At 34.4% G+C, this 22,684-nt stretch overlaps 2 protein-coding genes across 2 annotated transcripts; both read right to left on the bottom strand.

The window, feature by feature from the left end:
- Positions 1 to 573: 573 nt before the first annotated feature.
- LOC149905547 (uncharacterized) lies at positions 574 to 1,568 on the bottom strand. Its single transcript, XM_090105278.1, has one exon. The coding sequence runs from the start codon at positions 1,243 to 1,245 to the stop codon at positions 574 to 576; it is 672 nt and encodes a 223-aa protein (XP_089961404.1). The 5' UTR covers positions 1,246 to 1,568.
- A 2,158-nt stretch (positions 1,569 to 3,726) lies between these two features.
- On the bottom strand, positions 3,727 to 5,341 carry LOC149905546 (carbonyl reductase [NADPH] 3-like). The gene has a single exon (XM_090105813.1). It carries the CDS (start codon positions 5,328 to 5,330, stop codon positions 4,506 to 4,508), a length of 825 nt encoding a protein of 274 aa, XP_089961939.1. The 5' UTR covers positions 5,331 to 5,341; the 3' UTR covers positions 3,727 to 4,505.
- Positions 5,342 to 22,684: the final 17,343 nt, after the last annotated feature.

The raw sequence follows: 22,684 nt of genomic DNA, 5'->3' as shown, positions 1-22,684 counted from the left end.
AGCTAATGCAAGGTAAACTTCTAAATCTCCAGTATTCTTTCCAAAGAGTATGTAAGTAAGCAAAATAGAATAACCTATATAGAAAATAAAATATTTCTTTAGCATAAAATAATCGCATTCCCAAATTTTACAGCACTTCAATCAAATCTATTTTATAGAGAGTGAAGAGTGAAATAAATGGCACCAATACGTTTACTATATATTTTCACTCCTACTAGTATCTAACAAGCTTACCTGTATTCTCATAAAGTCCCTCCTCTCAAGACAGACTGAGAGTAGGAGTAGCTACAATCCTCTCGGCTGTATCGACGCTTGCTATACTAATTCAGAGTTTAGTGTACACCTTAATATGTTAGTATGTTAATACATACCTATTAGAACCAAATAAGTTATTGTATAATTTGCTAAATTTGGACTGAAATTAATGAATTCGTAAAATAAAGTATTAGGTATATAAATAATAATAATAATAATTTATTTATTGATAAGACATCATAGGTCCACTTGTTAGTAATTTCTTAATTACTATGTTAGTACACTACATTAATTATTTAAATATTATCATTTAACAATTTACCATTTATATGTCATTTTATTTTTATTGATATAGGATGTGTGTACTTGCTCGCAATGGTGCAAGTACACACAATCATATCTGTCTGCGATCATTTTTAGAGCAGTATTGGTACTGCCCCGCACCCGGCGCACCAGAGATGTACATCTCTTCCGTATTATACTATAAAAGCAATCTACCCGAGCTTCAGCAAACATCCCTGATGCGCTACAGTGGCGAGGCAGCCCCATCAGCGCTCTGAATGCGTTGTTATATTGAATACGCAGAGCATTGTATGCCCGACGACCATAGTTATACCAGAGGCTGCACGTGTAGAAATTAGAGCAATATGCTCTGAATAGTGTTAATTTCACTTCAGTGGAACAACGAGCAAACCTCCTGGCCACCATGTTCGCACGGACCGACAACGCTCTACGCTCCCTCTCTATGTCAGCATTATCCTTCAAGTCGGATGTCGGTATATGGCCAAGATATTTATATTCATTGACTCTTTTTAAAACAAGCCCATTCAGGGTGATTGGAGGCATTGACCGGGGTGATTTCCGGCCTGCCTCGAAAACCATAACCTCACTTTTACATGCGTTATAGAGCAAGCCATGACCATCGGCATACCTTTCACATATAGTAATCAACTTACGGAGCCCACATGCTGACGCGCTCAATAAGACCATATCATCTGCATAGCTAATATTATTGACACAAGTGTCATCAATATGACACCCAATATGAGTGTTGCTAAGTTCAACAATAAGTGCATTAATGTACAAGTTAAAGAGTGTTGGAGAAGTCAACCCTCCTTGTCTTACCCCACATTCAAGTTTAAATGTGTCCGAATGAACACCAGCCCAACGAACTGTATTGGCCTGGTTACCATACCAAAACTGTAAAATCCTGATCAATTCAGGAGACAAGTGGTAATCTCTAAGCTTCCTCCATAAGACCTCATATGACACCCGGTCAAATGCCTTGGACAGGTCCAGAAAGCAGGCATAGATTGGGGTTTGCTTTGATGTATAGTATACTGATGACATGTTTTAAGCACAGGACAGCATTTTCAGTGCCTAGTCCGGCTCGAAAACCGAACTGGATATCATGTAGATTTATAGAGGTTTTTAAAAGCGGTTCAAGCATCCCATCAAAGACCTTGGCAATCACCGTAGCCAGTGAAATGGGTCGGTAATTGCCCTTGTCTGTGAGATCGCCGGTTTTATTTTTTACAATTAAAATAATTCCAATTAAAATCAAATTAGCAACCCGACTCGTACGCATGGATGCCAAAACACAGTGCAGGTGTAAGGGCCACTGACAAAGTATTTATTATTACACGCTTTATATTAGCTTCACCTGTATGTTTGTAACCGACTTCTTTGGGCGCGATTTTGACCCACTTTAAACGGCCAGATTTCGTTCCAACTTTGTAGATTTATTGAGGACCGATGACAATACACTAATTTGATAAAATAAATAATAGTTAAAAATAAAACCGGCCAAGTGCGAGTCGGGCTCGCGCACAAAGGGTTCCGTAGCAGCAAATATAATAAATTACAGTTAAATCAACCTATCTCAAAAACTATAAGAGATACTTTGATCAAACCAAAAATCGTTGAAAGAGTTAATTAGCATGCATCACCTCTATTTTTTTTAGAATTTTATACCCCGTAGTTATAAAAATAGAGGGGGGGGGACATACTTTTTACGACTTTGAGAGCTGATATCTCAAAAACCGTTCACTTTAAGAAAAATGTTTTTTAGAAAACTTTATATCATTTTAAAAGACCTTTCCATTGATACCCCACACGGGTATGTACATCGAAAAAAAAAATTTCATCCCTCAGTTACATGTATGGGGGGCCCCACCCCCAATTCTTTTTTTTACTATTTAGTGTCATATTTTTGTAGCGGTTCATACAACACATATTCCCATCAAATTTCATCACTGTAGTACTTATAGTTTCCGAGTAAATCGGCTGTGACAGACGGACAGACGGACAGACGGACAGACGGACATGACGAAACTATAAGGGTTCCGTTTTTGCCATTTTGGCTACGGAACCCTAAAAACACGCTTTTTATAGAAAACCGACCTAAAAGCGTGTTTTTTAGTTTTTTTTAACTATTATTATTATATGTAAGTTTATCAGCCATCTGGTTTCCATAACACAAGCGAAAGCTTAGTATGGGATCAGATCGTGCCATGTGTGAAAATTGTCCTGAATATTTACTATTTATTATCAACTATCTCTATACTAAATTTCATCCAGATCTGATCATCCATTTTCTATCCATCCCCTTAAACGTTCGCGTTCTTAACAGTAGTACAATTTTTTTAGATTAAATCAATACGAATTTATTCGCCTACCGTGTCGAAGAAATCTTTGATTTTATCAACCGCACATATTTTGTAATCGTTTATAGGTTATCGTTACGCAAAAATGGAGTCATCGTAATTTGCTATCTCTATCAAGCGATATCGCACTATATATTATCTGTTTATTTTAAGGAATGTGAGGGAATTGTTAATAAATTATTTTACGATATGTACACTATTTGAATTTTTGGTGCGTTTGTCTTTGTCTTATGGAACGAATAGTCACACGCTTCTGTTTGTATATGCTTAATTTATTAGGTAGGACTTTTAAATAGCTATTAACAATTTAATCATATAGTATTTAATTCTAACATTATTTAATTTACAGTACAGTTTTAAATAAATATACAAAGAGCATTTTTACAATGACCCACTGCAAAAATTTAATATAATAAATAATAACTAAAAAGTTATGAAAAACAAATTCTGTTGCTCTCCTTTTTTAATACATTATATTTTATCTATTTTTACTTCACTTTTCATAATTTCAATATTAAATCAGGTAAATAAATTAAGAATCAAACTTTCTTTACAAATACTTAAACAATGGCAATGAAAACAACAACAATAAAGATACAATGAACTTACAATGTCACTAAAATTTATGCCTCATAAAATTTTGCAAGACTTGTAAAGAATTTACAAATAATGTTGCTTCGTTTACAAACAACAGTTCAGACAAATCTATTCGTATTAAATTATTATTTTAAAGTATTTTAATAGATATTTTAGATAATATAGGAATATACAAATTATTTATAATAGTATATTTATTACGGTCACAATTAATATTTACAATTAATTTTAAAAATGTTCTTTGGATAGTCACCTTATTTTTACGAAACTTCTAAGATATATACTGATTACTGATGATAACATTTTACATAAGTATCTATGTAATACGTAGGTATATTATTGTTCAAAAAATTTCATCGTTTTACCCATAATGTATAATTGATAGTAATAAATGTGTCACTAATATTGGATATAATTGCGATTAGATATTGTTCATTTAAATAATACTAAGCATGACTTAGTCGTCTTTCAATAATTATTAGAGACGAGTAACGTTACACATATAATAATCACAAATGTGGGTAGTGATAATGCTACCTAACAATCTAACAAATATGTAGACCATATCACGGAAAAGATAAGCATACAATTTAATAAATAACTAATAAGTAATAACCCATAAAAGTATGACACGAACAGACCATATTATAAAACACTACTTATATTAGTATATTTTAGTACATAACAAAAAAATTCGAGCCAACACTCAAAACCGCATCCCACTAACTCCGCGACGAAACATATTCTGCTTTTAATGACCGCGTGAATACGAGCACTGCTTAGCCCCTGTTATTATGGCCCATAAATTCTAAAGACAAAACTACCAGTTACAGTTATTGCGGATATAAAAATCTCGATAAAATCCTAACAATTTGCAGCTCTGAATCCTTTTATTGCAACACGAGAGTCTACACTTTAACAGTCTACGAGTAGACACTTAAACACTCTATTATTATACACTTTGAGCCGATTTTTGTATTCTAACATCTACACTGTCGTCACTTCAACGTACGGATCGGTATTCCAAGGTATAACGTTATAATTGCTCCACACGAAATTTCCTTTCAACGTCAAAGGTGCTTCTGTCACGAGATACAAAATCGCTTTAGCTCCTTCCTCGAAAACTCTTGAAGATTTCCTATTTTCTTTAGTCGACAGATTGCCGGGGTTAACGCAATTTATCATGATACCTTTATCGGACCACTCTCTGTGTTGCAGGAACGTCACTGCATTGAGCGCAACCTTGCTGACAGCGTATACGTGCATCCCCCAACCTTCAGTTTTCTCAATGCCTTTTCTAGCTGCGTCTTCATATTCTTGCATTATGGCCACTAACTCGTCCTCTGTAAGATTTGGATCGCTTATTCTAGCTCTGATTGTCTCGTTTTCAATTGTGGCTAAGAGTCCAGCGGGACCGGATACATTAACGACCCTCGCGTTTTCCGTTAACAAAGGATAAACAAGCTTACCAAAATTTATGAACCCGTAAAAGTTGACACTTAAAGTCCGCCGCACTTTTTCCGCATGACTCAAGTTTTTTTCTGATACATAATCCGTGTTGTTTATTAACAGTTCTATTCTTTCGTCTCGATCTTGTATACAGTGCCTGAAGTTGATGATACTTTTGGTGTAGGTTACGTCCAATCTGTAGTGTTCGATTTGTGGGTTTTTATCCAGGGATTCGTAGATATGATAGCCGGTGGTGTCGTCCTCTGTCGTGTAGTATATTTTCCCATCGTAAATCTTGGTTAGTTTCTTGAGCACTTGGTAGCCTAGGTTGCTAGAGGCCCCGATGACTACAGCAACGTTCATGTCTAGACTAATACTAGCTGTAAATAGTACTAATCGCTGTTATCGGAGGCCATCGCATCCCGCGGCGTTATCAGGAAAATGACATGTGTGGAATGAGATAAGTTTCGGTGCGAGATAACGTGAAAACTCGAGTATTTCAGAGAAGATTAACAACACAATTCAGGTGATACGATGATCTCATAAAATATGGAAACTAGATTTACTCTTTCTAAATTTATTTCTATTAAATTGTATCCAACAGAAGATATAACATCATTATGATGTAATTATTAAAAACGTGGTAAACAACATGCAAAATGTAAAATTGAATTATACATTAATTATACGTTATACTCTGCTTCAGATTTAAACGTGTTATCGAGTTCTTATCGTTATTGATTACAGTTATACTATATAGGTGTAATTTGCGTTATCTTCAGTAAGTGCGTTGCCGTTATATAAACAAGTTCATTGCCGCATAGAAACATCTCATAAACAGCGGAATGACCGTGGCAATTATTTGTAGATTACGATGATAAAATATAAAACTACGGAATGTTATAGAGTTATCTAGAACCAGGAAGATTTCTGAATATTTATAAAATTATAAATTCCTATTTATGGTTTTAAATTAATGAATTCTCTTTTATAATAATATTTTATTGAAGTGAAACTTCTTTATCGAGGTTGGAAATTAGTGTAAATTAGTTTTTTCGTTAACCGTGACATTTTTCCGTTACGCGCCATCTTTTTCTTATCCCTACCACGCGTGATTCGACGTATTTCTGTAAAGTTGCATATTATAGTAAATTATTTTTTGAAAAATAAGGTCATAAAGAAGTTTCACTTCTTACGTGTGTACACTAGTACACGCACACATTTTTTATATTATACGGCATTCTTTTTCATTTAATTGATCCGCATTTTTGGCATTTTGAACAGTGAACTCGCTAATATAATCTTTTCTATTTATCGGAATTTGTTAAGTACATTGTGACCTTACTTCAAGTATAATAATAGTAGTTAATAGACGCTGTAATTAAAATTATTATTTAAAATTTTCTTATATTTAAGAATATGTTTACATTTTTAAAATACATATTATTTCTATGTACTTTCTATATCCGCATAATAGCAAGTGTACATATGATTATCTTGCGATTTCCAAATAATTTGTAGAGATTTTCTTAATATTACTAACTACTACCATTAAATTTTATAATGGTTCTATGTGTACTAACCTAACCTATAATTTTTTTTTTTTTAAATCATTTATTCAAGGCTTTTGAACGAATGTTCATGGCAGCCCCATTGTAACAATCAACTTACAAACTAAACACAAATTAATAAACATAATATATATCTAAATAACAATGAGAACGCCTAGGAGCCAGCGCTATACGTTGAAAGAAAATCTCCCAACCTAACCTAACCTATAATATGTCCTAAGACTAATAAAAGAACTATAATTCCAATCATAATGATAGCCAGACGTAGGAATGTTTCAAAGTATGACCTGACTCGACTAGGTCCAAAAATTAGCTCATTAACTTCCAGTCATGTTAATTATAATGTTTAAAGGTCAGAACAATTTATGTTATTATCCGGAACGTGCCTAATTGCCGACATTCAGTACTTTCAATGACGTCGCAAATTGACGTTATATAGTTTTACTTTTTTTTGGTTGGAAATTGTTGAAAATCGAACAAAGAGTTGAATTTTTCGAAATTAAAGCCTTGATTTTATATAATTGTATTTTTGGCACAATTAACAACTCTCGAATCTTTTTTTAAGGGTGGAAATCTTGCATAGATGCCCACGGCCCCCGGGGAAGGAGCCGTGGGTTATGTAGGATTCTTACCGACTAAAAACCCACTGTGTTCCGTCGAGCCGCTTTAATGACGGGGCCGCTCGAACCTTATACAATATACATACGCTCAATCACTCGTAAACTGTCTAATCCAGCATCATTTTTCTAGCCCAGATTTAAGCCGCAATTGCCGACTCGTCTATAAAAGATAATGATAATAAAAATGACTCAACGCACTAAAAAATAATACAGTATGAGAAAAAGCGCCCTCCGTTTGTCCAATGAAAGACCTCTCATAAAACAACGCATCATAAGCTTTTAAGTACTGTCACGAACTATCTCGGAGACATCGATCAGGTGAGACGGCGGCAAGGTGAATCAGATCTTCCACCTCGGAGATAAGAGTCAATATCAAATGACAGGACGCTAAAATTGTATGTAGTCACGCACTCTCGTTACAAATTACAGCGAATAAATAAATTGTAAAACTAAAGACATTAGAATATGAACCGAAATGCGTGTCAATAGATTTCAATTTGCTGCGCTATTTATTGAAATGAAATATTACAATAAAGGCTAAATTTACTTGTAACCACATTGTTGTTTGTATCTGAAGGCATCGCCATTAAAACTGACTGACTTACTGGATTATTTATTACTTTATGCATACATATTATGATGATTGTTATGAAATCTTCTAATATGTATTTTCTCATGTATATAATTAACACGTTTAATATTATGAATTTTACCAAATAAATTACATAGTGACACTTGTCATTTTAAAATATTTGTGGATTTCCTCTAAGCTACCTGAAAACGTAAATAATTTTATACAACAATTTTAATAAAAAAACAAAGTTCTTAAAACGAAACCTCCATTGTTTTTAGGAATGGTATTTACGCTGACCGTCGGTGTCGCCGAAGTGTACGAACCTCCGTGAAGCGTTTTAGAATAATACGTAGGTAGAAGGTATGCTTTATAGGAGTTCATACGTTTCGGCTGTCAGCGCCGACAGTCAGCGTGACTAAAACCAGGCTTGAAAAGTCAAAGAAAGCACGGACGGGCGGGTCGTAGCGATGCATCGACACTTCGCACAATAATTTACCAAATAAAGACAAGAAAAAAGGGGCAAAGAATACAATCCCGGAATATTAAAGGAAATGTATTTAAGGGTCCCAGACCACTATTTAGAAAAAAGAATCTTACCCAATATATTGTATGTACCAGTAGCGAGAACTAATCTATTAGCCAAATCGCCTCTTAGGCCGGGACTCCACCAAAGCGGAGACGAGACGAGCGGAGAGGAGATGTTTTTTAAACAACCAATAGAATTGAGTTATTGACACGTCTCCTCTCCGCTCAGCTTCAGTGGAGATCGCTGTGCGGAGATGTGTAATATTTGTATGTCGCGATGGAAGCGGAGATGTGAGCTGTGCGCGGCCGACGCGCAGTGGAGACGAGAGATGAGAGCGGCGTGCAGTGAGCGATGTCACTCTCCCCCCTCTCGCCCGCTAGCAACCCGCAGAACCCCGCGCGCGCGCCGGCCGGCCATCTTGCTAGTACCCGAGCTGAAAAACATCTCTTCTCGCACAGCACACAGCACACCGCACACATCTCCGCTTTGGTGGAGTCCCGCGAGCTGAAAAACATCTCTTCTCGCACAGCACACAGCACACCGCACACATCTCTGCTTTGGTGGAGTCCCGGCCTTATTTGTGCATTTCGTACAATTAACGAATTGCACAATATAATAGATGTGTTTTCTTGCAGTTTGAGCGAATTTTCAAAGGTACTACTAAATATATTATGCTATCAGCAGAAATGTTAAGTTTATCAATTATTGAGGCTTAATAGGCTATTATTGTGTTACAACGTGTTTATTTTTATATTTTTATGAGATATGTTTGTTTTTCTTAGTTTATAAAAGAACTCTGTCGAATTAGGTTAACCTGTAATGATAGTTAGTTCTATGTGTAAAATAAATAAATAAGACACTATTATACACTTTTTTCATTCCATCAAAATAGTTAAAACACACCCTTGTTATATTCTACAGTGACATCTGTTGTCGACAAGGTCTAATGACCGGGACATACCAAAGTTCATCCATTAGTGAGTTTACAAACATTTTTCTGTTAAAATAATTGTAATGCGGTACATGATGTAATATCAATGTTACAGGTTCTATGTTCTCCTAGAGACAGATGTATTTTAAAGATTGATTTGTTTGAGCAATATGATCATCATCCCTTTGTACATTAGTACGTTAAGGTAATAGGAATGTTTTGTGACTATAATCTGTTTTAATAACGTACCTAATTTATTCTTTAATTGATATTATGTTTCTCTAGTTTCTAGTGTCGCGGTGTTTTGCTGAAACACAAGTCGAATGCATCATATTTTTATAATTGAATTATGCTTTCCACATGCCTATTCTCCAAAGTATATTAAGCTTCATTTAATTTCGTGGTAAACACTAGTATAATTTTAAACTAAAATACTATTACTACAATAATTTGAACTTAAATTATAATTGGCTAAAAGTTACGTCAGTATAAAGATAATCCTACTCGAAGTCTACAAAGAAAGCTCACTCGTATTCTTCGCTTGTTAATAGTTGGAACTTGCAGTGAACGCCAAACTTCTGCAATCCCGATCACGTTACTGACAACTACAACTTTTCAGTTTGTTTAATTGCCGCTGAGAATATATATTTCTGAGCTTTATTAGCCGCAAATCAATTTCCGTTGTAATATATTCAATTAACCTCATTTTGATTTCGATTCTCTATGTATGTTAAGACTTAAGCATTATGGTGATTGGTGTGTTAATAAATTCAAATCCTAAGTGGTTCTAGGAGATGTATGTGTTAATTGGAAATTACTTATCTGCAGAAATATAACTCGTTTATTAATTCGTGATCTCTCCTCATAAAAAAACAAACTTTCTAGAGAAAGAGTTCTCTATCCGTATTGACATTTATTACAAGAAAAACCTATAAAACCTTATCACTTTGTGTTTAATCCATTTAATACATTTTACCTAATTCTTAGCAAAATCAATATGCAATCGAATCCTCTGTAATGTGCTTGGCGCAGCGATTTATCAAGGAAAGAAAAATACGCACCGTATTTCACCGCAGAACCCTAATTAGCTTTACAAATCGCAGCCGTGTTTAGTTCTAAAGCTGTGTAAATTTGGTTTATGAAATAAAAACATGAAATTTGAATCACTTTGTAGCACTTTCCTGCTTTCTGTATCTACAGCTATGGCGGAAGCGTTTTTATTAGACTCTTTAAAAAGAGTTCCGGTGCCAGAGCCTCTCGATTGTGTCAAAGGTTTTAAATATATTTATAAACTCTCTATTCTATTAACAATAACCTGACACAATTTGACTTCACCAACCGTTATAGTTACCATAATAATAATTAGTACAGTATAAGTTGGCTAGTAATTATTATTATGCTACACGGTAAAGGGTTCAATTTCAACGTTTTCTTCAGAATTGCCCTTTCATTTCCCAAAGCCTACGTACTGATAAACAACAGCCTTTCTTATCCTGATTAACTAAGACAAGTTATTGTCGGATTCGCACGAAAGAAGCCCTCTTGTACCTAAATTATATTCGGATCAATTGTAAAGTTAAGGAGTAAACATCACCACCTTGTTAGAACTTTAAAATTTAACTAGACATGAAAAGTCTGGAAAGTTCGACGAAGCCTTGAAGGGCAATTATTATCTTATACAAACTCCGTTTAAATTTTATTTGCGTGTTGTGATTACGCTCACACGGAGAGCGCAGCTTTTGAAACGCGGATGTTTTATTTAAGAGAAGGTTCTCACTTCGGTCGTATGTTAACCTCAAAACTTTTAACCAATTAGATACACCATTATAGGATCTTTTTTAAAATTATTATTTAAAAACTTAGTGATTACTTTAAAAAATTGTGCTTCATTTCTAGTTAAATTAATCGGGGGGGGGGGGATTGGGGGATTGCAGCAAGCTAGTCTATTTCAGTTCCTATTCAATCAGCATTTGTAATTGATATAAGTAAAATGTATTACTCTATGTATCGGTTTAAATTGTATTAACTAAGAGGCAATGTTTCTAGTTTCTAGGCAATAGGATACACGTGTGAAATAGTTGTTTGATATATTATTCGACTAATAAGTCTGTTTTATCCTCGGATTGGAAAATCGGCCCTAATTATTATAATACCTTATATTATAGAGACACCTTTTCTTTGCTATAAACCTCACGGAGCCCAAGACCTTTCCAACGAATGCAAAACCGTGGAAATCGGTTCGTGCGTTCAAGCGTCAGGAAGGAAAACCCGATTTATTTTTATATAGTAGATTAGTCTATGTATCATTCGAACTAAAGACTTCAACCCAAAACTTCAATATAAAGAACGTGGTACCAACATGACAATCCCAGTTCCTAACACCACCTAAACAATTGTTGTCTCAAGTATATAGATATACAAGAATGCACGCGCAAGCACGCTGGCTATTCAGAGACATTCCGAAGTGTAGGAACACTCTGTTGGTATTGGATGACTACATCTCGGATTATGTTGGCCAATTAATTGGGTAAAGATTAATATTATGCTCTTTACCTATAAAATAATGTTAAGTTATTCGAAAAAACATATATGTATAGCTGTAAAAATAATGCCACTGTTAAAGGAAGTTAAAAAAGCTATTGATATGTTTTCTGCAATAAAAATAACAAGTAATAAAAGCTGCTATTTGGGACTGTCAATAGAAATGAAAACTTATCGTTTAAAATTTAAAATTGCATATCTGTATCTCTATGACGCGAACTCTACCAAAAATATTTTCACTAATTTAAAAAATGCTCAACGCGGCTAAAGAAGTTTCCACTTCAAAAGCAATAACTGCTCGATTAAAGGTGTGAATATAAAAAAAATTGAACTTAATCCTATAAATAGAAAAAAAGAGCAGAAGTACTGAACAAAACATTAGACATAGTTTTAATACTGATTTGCCATGGTTGATTTAACACTTGTTTATTCATATAACACAAACCACTGCCCCACAAAATACAGTATAAAATTCCTGCACGAAGTTTTACCGTACTGGACTCTAGAATACACTAACTCGATTCCCCTGAAGCCGTCACTCCAAGTGAAGCCTCATTCGCGATTCTAACTCCTTTACCTTGTTTTTAGACGGCTTGAAATTTTTATTATTTAAGTACCATCGGAATTTACGAATTTAAACACTGTATTCTCTACCAATTTTTGTGTTTTGTTCTTATTAATAATGACGTAGCACATAATTCACTGCATCACTATAAAACAATTTAATATTTTGCGAATTCATTCTCTTCGTTATAGTTCCTCATACCTTGAACTACATTTTTAGCAGGCACTTGAATACAAATCAATCATCCGCTTTCAATAAATCATTAAACCAATAACTCGGCCATTACCGCTCGCGAACTCAAATAAAACGCAACTAAACGCCGCACCGACACCCCATTTAACCATATTTCACTCTAGCTAAAAACTACAAAAGCATTGCGACGTTTCAATTCCATTTACAGACCGCCAACCGTAATAAAATGTATTTGTAAATTTGACAGCTCATAAAATTCTCAGCGCGTACAGCATGCTGCGCAAAACTGGTAAAACAATTCCCAGGTTCTGCTGGGAAATAAAATTTAGCCTGCCAGTTGCCACCGTCCACTTTTAGCGTTCAATTATTTGCTTACGTCCTGCGCGAGAGATATCCCTGAAGAGTTATGTGACAGAGACCTGAAAATACTTTGTAATGTGCCTACATTTTTATCATTTGATTTATTAGAAATGTTATGTTGTTACAGGTTGATAGACTATGTCACAGTGAAGATAAAAAAATAAAATTAAACAATCTAGAAATTAAATTCAGAACATGATACATACATACATGAAAAGGAAGCTCACTCCGTCTGTTGCTAAGCTTTTTTATTGGAAGTCCGTTAGCCGTAATTAAAAGCCTATGAATTAAATATAGAGTCCTTAAACAACAAACACAAATGTACACTTCAACACTAAACACATTCAAAAAGCGATATCACAGCACAGTAGGTGCTCAATTTATTCGAAAGCTGACTAGATGTTTATCTAGAACGCGGCGCACGTGACCATAGCCTGTCGAATTTAGCTCGATATGCTTTTTTAAAACTAGTTATGACCACACGGGAACTTCTACGAATTTCAGCGTACATTGCTGGCGAGGTGGGCATTATTTATTCGCTATGAAGAGGGAATAGCGCGGTGTATGCGGCCACATTTTTATCGACTTGCATTTATCGAATAAAAATGTCAGTTTGCACATTGCTACAGTTTCGCGCTGTTGAATTTACGACGTAGCCGGTTAGTGGTGTTAATAATAAATATTTTGAGTGGAACTTTTATGCTCTAGTGCAAGAAATTTCATACCGTTTATTGTTTAATGCATATTATAAGGCGCATGTGTGACATTTATTGAAAACTCGTAAAATTTAAACTTTCCTAGAGGAAATATGAATTGCAATTTGTATCAATACATAATATAACATGGAGACACAAGTTGTTGCATCATACCGGTCATTGCCACATCAAAATATCAGAAGAGGCAATTATCTGAGACACAAAATTCCTAACGAATATAGGCTCATTCAGCTTCAAGCGAACGTCATTTCATTTACAACATAATGAATGTAAAATCTTTAAAAATCTCCGACTATTATTATAGGTTGTCGCGAAATTCTCTGAAATATAATTCTGAATGGCTTTCCAAATTAAGATATAATTGATATATTGTTGGGATAAATTCGTTTTGCTCCGGCGAAAACGTCCCTATAATTGAATTTAATAAATTAAAATTGCGCGTTTGAATTTACTTTCGGCTGAGGCTTGATGATTTTATTTTCTTTGCCATTTATTTGATTGTGGAATGGACATTTAATTTTGCTTTCCTTTATGGTATCGGAGGTCTGAATATTAATCGCTTATTAAATTACTGTATTAGGTTTGATGCCAATTAATATGATCATCCTTTATGAATACAGAATAAAAAAATAGAAAATCATTTTCTTTTTTATGACGATATTATTTTATTGATCATCATTTATCAGCTACTATTGCATAGAAACTCTGATTTTAACTAAGAAATATTTCATATTTAACAAATATTCGCAGAACCTAGGTACTTTGGCACACACTCGAAAATAACTCAGAGCTCTAAAACTAGTTGTATTTTACGACTTTTCTCTAAAGCGTGCATATAATTGCTAAAAATGTAACCCTCAAATGCACAATGCTGAGCGCACACAACCGCTAAGCCCCGGGGGCCTTATCAACCGGCCCCATACCCCTAATCCCACACATTGTCTTCCACGGACATTATGCATACAATTATTGATTGTTTCATGTTATACTGTGTTATAGCTTAAAAATAAACATGCTCAAAGTGTAAAGTAAAGTGTAAAGTGTGTGTAATTTTGAAGTGTATTTTTTGGAAGGAACTTGTCAATGTAAGCATCCTTATTGACTGAATTATTAATGCTCTATAAGTTAAATTGAGTGTTATTTTAGTTATGATTCCATGTCAATGGTCGAGAAATAAATTTTCTTACTTCTCAATTCAAATACAAATTAAATACCCAACTTTATTTCTTCTATTGCCTTTAAAACCCCCTCCATTACATACATACGGCCTCAAACAATTGTAAACCACCGTTTTTAACGCTCAACACTGTCCCATGACAGGCACACTAATCCCACCGTTGTCTTCGACGTATAAATTACCTCCGTGACGCACGTGGCGGCGACAGGGTTAGGCGAATTAATTGTTGCTCCGTAGATTAATGCTCCGGCCGAGTTCAGTAAATATATGTTGTCGGCCAAATGAACACGCACGATGGATATGCTGATAGTTTCGTTGAACGCTGCGTTGAATTATTTAATAACTGCGTGATAAATTGTCTTGTAAATTATAAGCAGCGTATTTGCGCGCTGCGACTACAGCTGTAGAAGTTTAAGAATTTTATTGTACGAAATGAATAAATAAATTGGTATGTCTTAACATTACAATCTACTATATAAAAATAAGTCGAGTTTTCCTTCCTGACGCTATAACTCCAGAACGCACGAACCGATTTCCACGGTTTTGCATTCGTTGGAAAGGTCTTGGGCTCCGTGAGGTTTAAAGCAAAGAAAAGGTGTCTCTGGTGGCGAAACGGAGTTCGCCCGGTTTGCTAGTTGTGTATGTAAATTACATTTTTGAAAGCATTAAATAGGAATAGTTATCTGTTGTGGTATTTATATTGTATCAAAGTATTTAATAAAAATAAAAAAATTGTTTTGTATAGAAGATTTTTAATGTGATAGTTTATTTTCTTAGCATAAGGATTAAAATGTACCACTGGAAGATACTTGTTCCCACGACACAGGGAATCCTAGTGTGGGAGCAAGGGTTTTCAATTTCTATGCATCTTATATTTTTTTGGAAATAAAGATTATTGTTATTGTTATTGTTTATTTGAACATTTCCAACGTACAAAATATGTTACGTATTTATTCTAATTGTAGTTAAAATAAAAGAAGAGATATTTTTAATTCGAATAACACCTATTAAAAAAGTATATTTAAACAATTTGTAGGCTTCTCTTAAAAGATACACGTGTGCAAACAAAGCAAAGGTTAATGCCCCATATTTATTTCAGTAATAATACATAATAATAAGAATATGACAATACAAATAACAATATACGAATATAATAATAGAATCTGTCTAGCCGGATATGATAAAACATACGTAAAGTAGTGAAGGACATATTAAAGGGCTCGTTAGCTATCTTGTATCACAAAGTCACGATATTTATTTCTCTACAAGGGCACTAAAGTTTCTCTATAAATTGGATATTTAGAAGAAAACCGTTGGAATTGGAATTATTGTCTGAATAAATTATTTATTTATTACAACTAAGACAGTACGCAACGTGGTATACTTTTTAAAATTATTCCTGCTTTTAGAAAATTAATATTAGCAGCGACTACCTATTCTATCCTATCTAATACTAATATTATAAATGTGAAAGTTTGTGAGGATGAATATATGTTTGTGTTAGATATGTATGTTTGTTTGTTTGTTACTCTTTCACGCAAATACTAGAGGGTAACTTATATGAACACATAGGATAGGTTTTATCCCGGAAATCCCACGGCAACGGGAACTATGCGGGTGTTTGTTTGAAAACGCGGACAGAAAGCTAGTAACATAATAATATTATAATTGAAATTTTTCAATGGGCAGCTAATCTCAAATCATTAGCTCGTGCACCTTAATCTTTATAATGTTCCTCTCACAGAGAATTTCTAGTATACTAGTTCTATGCGTATAAAAATAGATGTCTATTTTTATAGAAATATTATGTTATTTAAGTTTCAACATTATCGAGTTACAGCGCGTCTCGACTATTATAAAGTGAACTTTTATAGAATATTCCTGATAATAGGAAAATTGATAACAGGGGTACCTTTTAAAAATATGTTTTTTTATGTTGTACGTCGAATGAAGTACATTTTTAAAGAAGGCTTATAACAAGGTACGAATAAATACGCTACCTGAAGGCAATCGTGGCCAGTATACAAGTTCCTTTCTTCATCATGGTTTGAAAAAAGAAGCCTCTTTATATTATAATTGTATATCTTCTTATATATAAAAATGAATCGCAAAATGTGTTGGTAAGCGCATTACTCGAGAACGGCTGAACCGATTTCGATAATTCTTTTTTTATTATATTCCTTGAAGTACGAGGATGGTTTATATGTAGAGAAAACGTAAATATGTACCACGGGCGAAGCCGGGGCGGACCGCTAGTTTCTAATAAAATATAATGAGTAAACGTTCAAACTACAGACTACTCCTATGATATAACAGAATCTTCTCAATAAACCGGTATTTATTATGTAAAATAATGTGAAAAAATATAGTAAAGTATATAAAATATTTAAAGAAAAATTTACATGAAGTGATTCATATCATTAGATTCTAAACAGCTCATCAAATTACTTATGTTTTTTTAATACAATATGTTATTAATTTACTTAAACAAACATTTGTAAACTTTAAATTTCATAAAATTGGATTTTACTGGGAATACAGTATGCTAATTTTCTGACAGGATTTTCGTGCGTGAAATAAACTCTCTTAACTTTCTTAACTCACTTCAATTAGGATAAATTTGTTGATAGACGTATAGCAACATCTTCCACACCTATACAATAAAATACAACATAAGTGTCATACAAGTTAAATTCACTTTACAGTGAATTAATAAAAAAAATCATATATTTTAAATGATTTTAATTAAAAATAAAAATTACAAGTACGTGTTATCATGAGCACGATGCTTCACAATATATTTTAATTCTAATATTATAATCTATAGGAATAAGACGTTCTCACGATCGAAAGCACATCGTCAGCGCTTCACATTACATATAGCGTAGGGTTGTCACATAACTCCTCCCCCCGCAGATCCGCAACTATTTTAGGACATTGAGTGAAAATGTTGCGGCAGGATCAACTTCTGGGGCTGATGTATTATTCGATCTCTGAATGTTCATTTTCTTTGATCTGTAGCGACGATAGCACAGGAACATTGAAGTGGCCGCTGCGCACAGTAGAAAGATGTAAAGTGGTATTGTCGTATGGTAGATGGCGAACTCTCTCTCAGGGCGACCGTCGTATAGACTTCTATTTGCTTCTGTAGGTTGTGTAATCCCTGTAGGTTGATGGAGTGCAGTCCCAAGGTTTTTAGCGTTCTCGTCGGAATATTACTGATTGGTGCAATTAAAATTTTTGTAGGGGTATCTTTAATTTCATTATTAATATTTGTAATAGTGAGGTCGTCAGTACGTAGAGAGCAGTTTGTAGGTAACGTTGCTATCAAACTGCCTTGGAGATGAAGGTATTCCTTATGATTGCAGGATAATTCAACTTTTGTGAGATGTGGGAAAATAATGGTGAAGTGACTTTTGTCCAATTTCTCCGTTGCAGGCAGGTGGATTCACAGTCGCTGGAAATCTCTTACGTGGTGATGAGGTTTGCAATACAGTCGGGTGAACTTCTTGTATAGTGGTTTAGGATCTCTTCACATAGAAACCGATTGCTCAACTTCGGGCATTCAGCCTCTATGTACACATAAATATCTTTATTGGTTGCTATGTAGGGATAGGGAGGTATGATGATATGATTTGTACGAAGTGTGAGGAGTTATAATGGGGAATCTAAATATAATTACTATCCTATTTTTACTAAAGTATGATCCAGTTCGAATTATACTACGTAATATATATCTATTCCTAACATAACATTTCGCGCTCGCGATGTACGCGTAAAAGCTAAACTATCCTCTATATTTCTTATAACTAAAAGTAAATCATTAATATTATCGTCTAAGGGACCTGGTTATTCTGTAGAACGCCCTGGTTTTAAAACTTCTAACAAGGACGATGCGTTATCCAATTTTCCAATTTTTCGTTTGAATGTTGAACCCTAATTTTATATAGTATCTTATAATGTACGATTATCAAAATTCTTTTCAAATTCTAACATTTACTTTCTAGCTAAATTAATTCTTAAATCAATGTCGTCTTATATAGTGTAAAAAGGTATGGTAATGGGTGATAACGTTTATCAGGCTGAGGTTAAAGGGAAGTAGTGGGTTTTGGAGTACGTTTGAGTCGGGATTTCGAAACAGGTAAGCGTTTTTTGGAAGTATATACATGTATCGGTAAATTAGACACAACTTTGTCTTTTATGAATCGTGAAGTTAACTTTTGCCTCGCGGCTATCGGATTACGTATATATACTTCTTGATCAGGTGCATAGTCAATCTCAGGTTCTCTCCGGGTATTATGTCGCGTCATAATCGCTTCACGTTCTGCGAATGATGAGTCATGTATTAATTTATAAACTGTCTCCATATTAATTCGATGGTTTTGTATGTATTGTTGTAAAAGTCTTTCCGATAAATTTAAGTCAGTTGGGTCTCTAGGGTCATAATGTCCTGTAATTACATCATAAGGTCGGCATTTAGTCAGACTGTGTACAGAACTATTATATGCTAAGATCGCGTATGGCACTAAATTTGCTGCAGTTTCATTTTTATGCTTTAATTTCAATATTCTTATATGCTCGATAAGGGTGCTATGGAAGCGTTCTATCATACCGTTTTCGTTGGGGGTATTAGGAGCAATCATATGATGATTAATCTTATGCAGGCGTACAAATTCGGAAAATACTTGATTTGTAAATTCAGTACCTCGGTCAGTAGTTATCGACATAGGTGAACCATGGTGCGTCATGAAAAGTAACAATGTTTTAATGATATTCGGTGCGGTACTGTCACTTATTCGGTACGCTTGAGCATATTTAGAGAATGAGTCAATAATTGTCAGATACTTATCCTGTTCTAGAGTCAATACGTCAGCATGAACAATCTCAAATGGTTTAGAAGGAGGAGGCACAATTTTAAACACTGGGCGTACAGGGTTACGGTCATATTTTGCACTGTTGCAAATTGGGCATGTATTTATGTAACTTGTTATGTCGGTTTTCATTTTAGGCCAGAAGTATCGTTGGGACAAGGAAAGGTAAGTCTCGTTAATACCGCGATGGTTCGTTTTACCTTCGTGATATTTTCGAATAGTATCTTGTTGGACTAAATAATCAGTTATATCTTCAATCTGTCGCTTAACAAGAAATAATTTCATACATGAATTTTTAAAAGTATTTTGGATTAAAGGTACTATATCGAACATTTTACTAACAGGATTGACCAAAATTGCAGTACGAATTTTAGGATCTACATACTTCTTAATCAGCTCTACAATGTTTTCTTGTAAGCTGTCTTCATTAATTTGTACTGAAACACGTAGGAATGTTTCAAATGGTTTCTTTATGGTAGGTTTCGTTGAAGGTGAGTTATTCGTGATTTTTATAAATATCTGTTTACGAAATGTGTTAAGTGGGTCATCACTTATAGGAATGTCAAGAATAGGATTTTCACGGCTAGTATGTTTTGTGCCCTCTGGTTTATTAATGTTAAGAGTTGCGTCTGTACCGTAAGCTCTTAAGGAGGGGGCAGTATCTGTCGATGATTGGCTAATTAAGGGTCTGTCGTCAGGTGCAGAAACAGTCGATGATCTACTATTTAATGGTCTGTCATCAGGTGCAGTTACAGTCGATTCAGAGTCAGAAATATTCACTATCATAGATTCTACGTTTTCATTATGCAATTCTATACGCGACAATGCGTCCGCGTTCGTGTTACATTTACCTTTCTTATATACTATCGTATAGTCATATTCAGAAAGCTTAAGGCGCCAACGAGTCAGCCGAGAGTTCGGTTCCTTAAGATTCATTACCCATTGTAAGGGCTTATGGTCTGTTATAATTTTGAACTTTCTGCCAAATAAGTACGGTCGGAAGTATTTTGTTGCCCATACAATTGCCAATAACTCTTTTTCAATGGTACTGTAATTCATTTCACTATCATTTAAAGTACGTGAAGCATATGAAATAGGTTTGTCAGAACCGATTGGGCCTTGGGATAATATGGCACCAATAGCTACGTTGGATGCATCAGTCGTAAGTATAAACTCTTTCGTAAAATCTGGGTATTGTAATATGGGGTCATTCAATAGAAGTGTTTTACATTTTTCGAAACAATTGACGTATTCTGAATCTAGAGTAATTTTACTACCTTTTTTCAAACATCTAGTTAACGGCTTTGTAACACGGGCAAAGTCAGGGATAAATTTTCTGTAATAACCTAGAAGACCTAAAAATTGTTTTATTTCTTTAGAAGTTTTTGGAATAGGGTATTTAGTTACAGCTCTAATTTTATCTGGGTTTGGTTTAATTCCGTCTCTACTAATTATGTGACCCAAATATGCAGTTTCTAACCTAAGAAATTCGGATTTGTCCATTTGGATTTTAAAATTTGACTCACGTAGACGTTGGAATACTTTTTTAAGGTTAACAATATGTTCTTGTAAGCTGGTGCTAAAGACTATAATGTCATCTAAATAAACTAGGCATACTTCGTTCTGTAGACCGCGCAAGACATTGTCCATAACCCTCTGAAAGGTGGACGGAGAATTCTTAAGTCCCATGGGCATTCTCAAAAATTCGAAATGCCCATGTTCCACGCTAAATGCAGTTTTAGAAATATCATTAGGATCCATCTCAACTTGTAGAAACCCGCTAGCTAAATCTAGTGTACTAAAGTATTGACACTTGCCTAATTTGTCAAGGACGTCAGTAATGTTAGGTATAGGATATTTGTCGTCAATAGTTTTTTCGTTTAATTTACGAAAATCTACGACTAATCTCCATTTCTGCTTCCCTGAAGCGTCTGCCTTTTTGGGAACAATCCAAATTGGTGAGCTCCAGGCTGAGTCTGAAGGTCTTATTATACCTTGACTTAACATTTTTTGAATTTGATCTCTAACTTCATTTCTATGTACAAATGGATACCTATAGCTTTTAGTATGAATCGGTATTTCGTCCGTGGTTCGTATGCGATGCTTTATTTTATTAGTAAATGTAAGTGGTTCATCTTCTATATAGAAAACGTCTGAATACTGTGCAACTAATCTTTCTAAGTTAGCTCGCTCTTCCTGATTTAAATGATCTGTACGTAACCGAGATATAACGTCTGATGTACGGGTTGATAACTTATTTGAATTAAATAATTCTGTATTATATATTTCACCGGAGACATGTCTATCCATTGAGAAAATGATATCATGTTGAGTTGGATTACGAACCTCTAAAATTCCTCTGTTATTTTTAACCGACGTTAAACAATAAGGTATAACGCAATTTGAAATAAATTGTTCTGGTATGAAAGTGTCACCATTTGATACATTAATGGGTAATTTAAGTAATTTGGAAGACTCCGCTGGTAAAACGCATTCATATAAATTTACATTGGACGAATTATACATTTTAATAGGGTTAGTGGCATTACGCGTAATAAACTGTCGAGTTTTTAAGTCAATTTTCGATTCCAATTTTTCGAGCAAATCAAGGCCTATAAGTCCGTCAAATACGTCGTGAAACCTATATACAAAAAGTGTAATTTTATCAGTCTCTTGAAACTCTTTGAAACATGGTATGGTAATAGAGAAATCGTTTCTAGTAGTGGCATGTATATTAGTGACTTCGAAAGGATCGTAATTTAATCTTATATTTGAATAAAACTTTTGGACCGCTTCGGGACTTATAAATGACTGATTAGCTCCTGTGTCTAATAAAAGTTTTAATGGTGGGTCTAAAATCTGTATGTACGGTAGCTGCCTTTGTGTCTGCAAATTAATTTCTATCTTGGCTTTCTTGTGGGGCTGGCCTTTGGAAAATTCTCATTGTCTGTCGAGTCAGTTTGTTGGTTAGTATCATTACTTTCATTAATTTCACATACGTTTTCTGATGGCATGTCGTAATTTTGATCATAAATCGCGTCATAGTTAGAGTAATTATCGTCGGCATAGTCAA

This window comes from Colias eurytheme, chromosome 9 (genome assembly GCF_061535395.1).
Source record: "Colias eurytheme isolate Ceu_HAF_F1 chromosome 9, ilColEury1 Martin Lab GWU primary, whole genome shotgun sequence".
Taxonomy (NCBI): domain Eukaryota; kingdom Metazoa; phylum Arthropoda; class Insecta; order Lepidoptera; family Pieridae; genus Colias; species Colias eurytheme.
Note: the sequence above shows the minus strand (reverse complement) of the source record. Positions and strands in the feature narration are given on the sequence as shown.

What these genes read in the sequence shown, in the direction of transcription:
- LOC149905547 (XM_090105278.1), bottom strand. Translation starts at nt 1,245, where the DNA reads ATGGTCTTATTGAGCGCGTCAGCATGTGGGCTCCGTAAGTTGATTACT.
- LOC149905546 (XM_090105813.1), bottom strand. Translation starts at nt 5,330, where the DNA reads ATGAACGTTGCTGTAGTCATCGGGGCCTCTAGCAACCTAGGCTACCAA.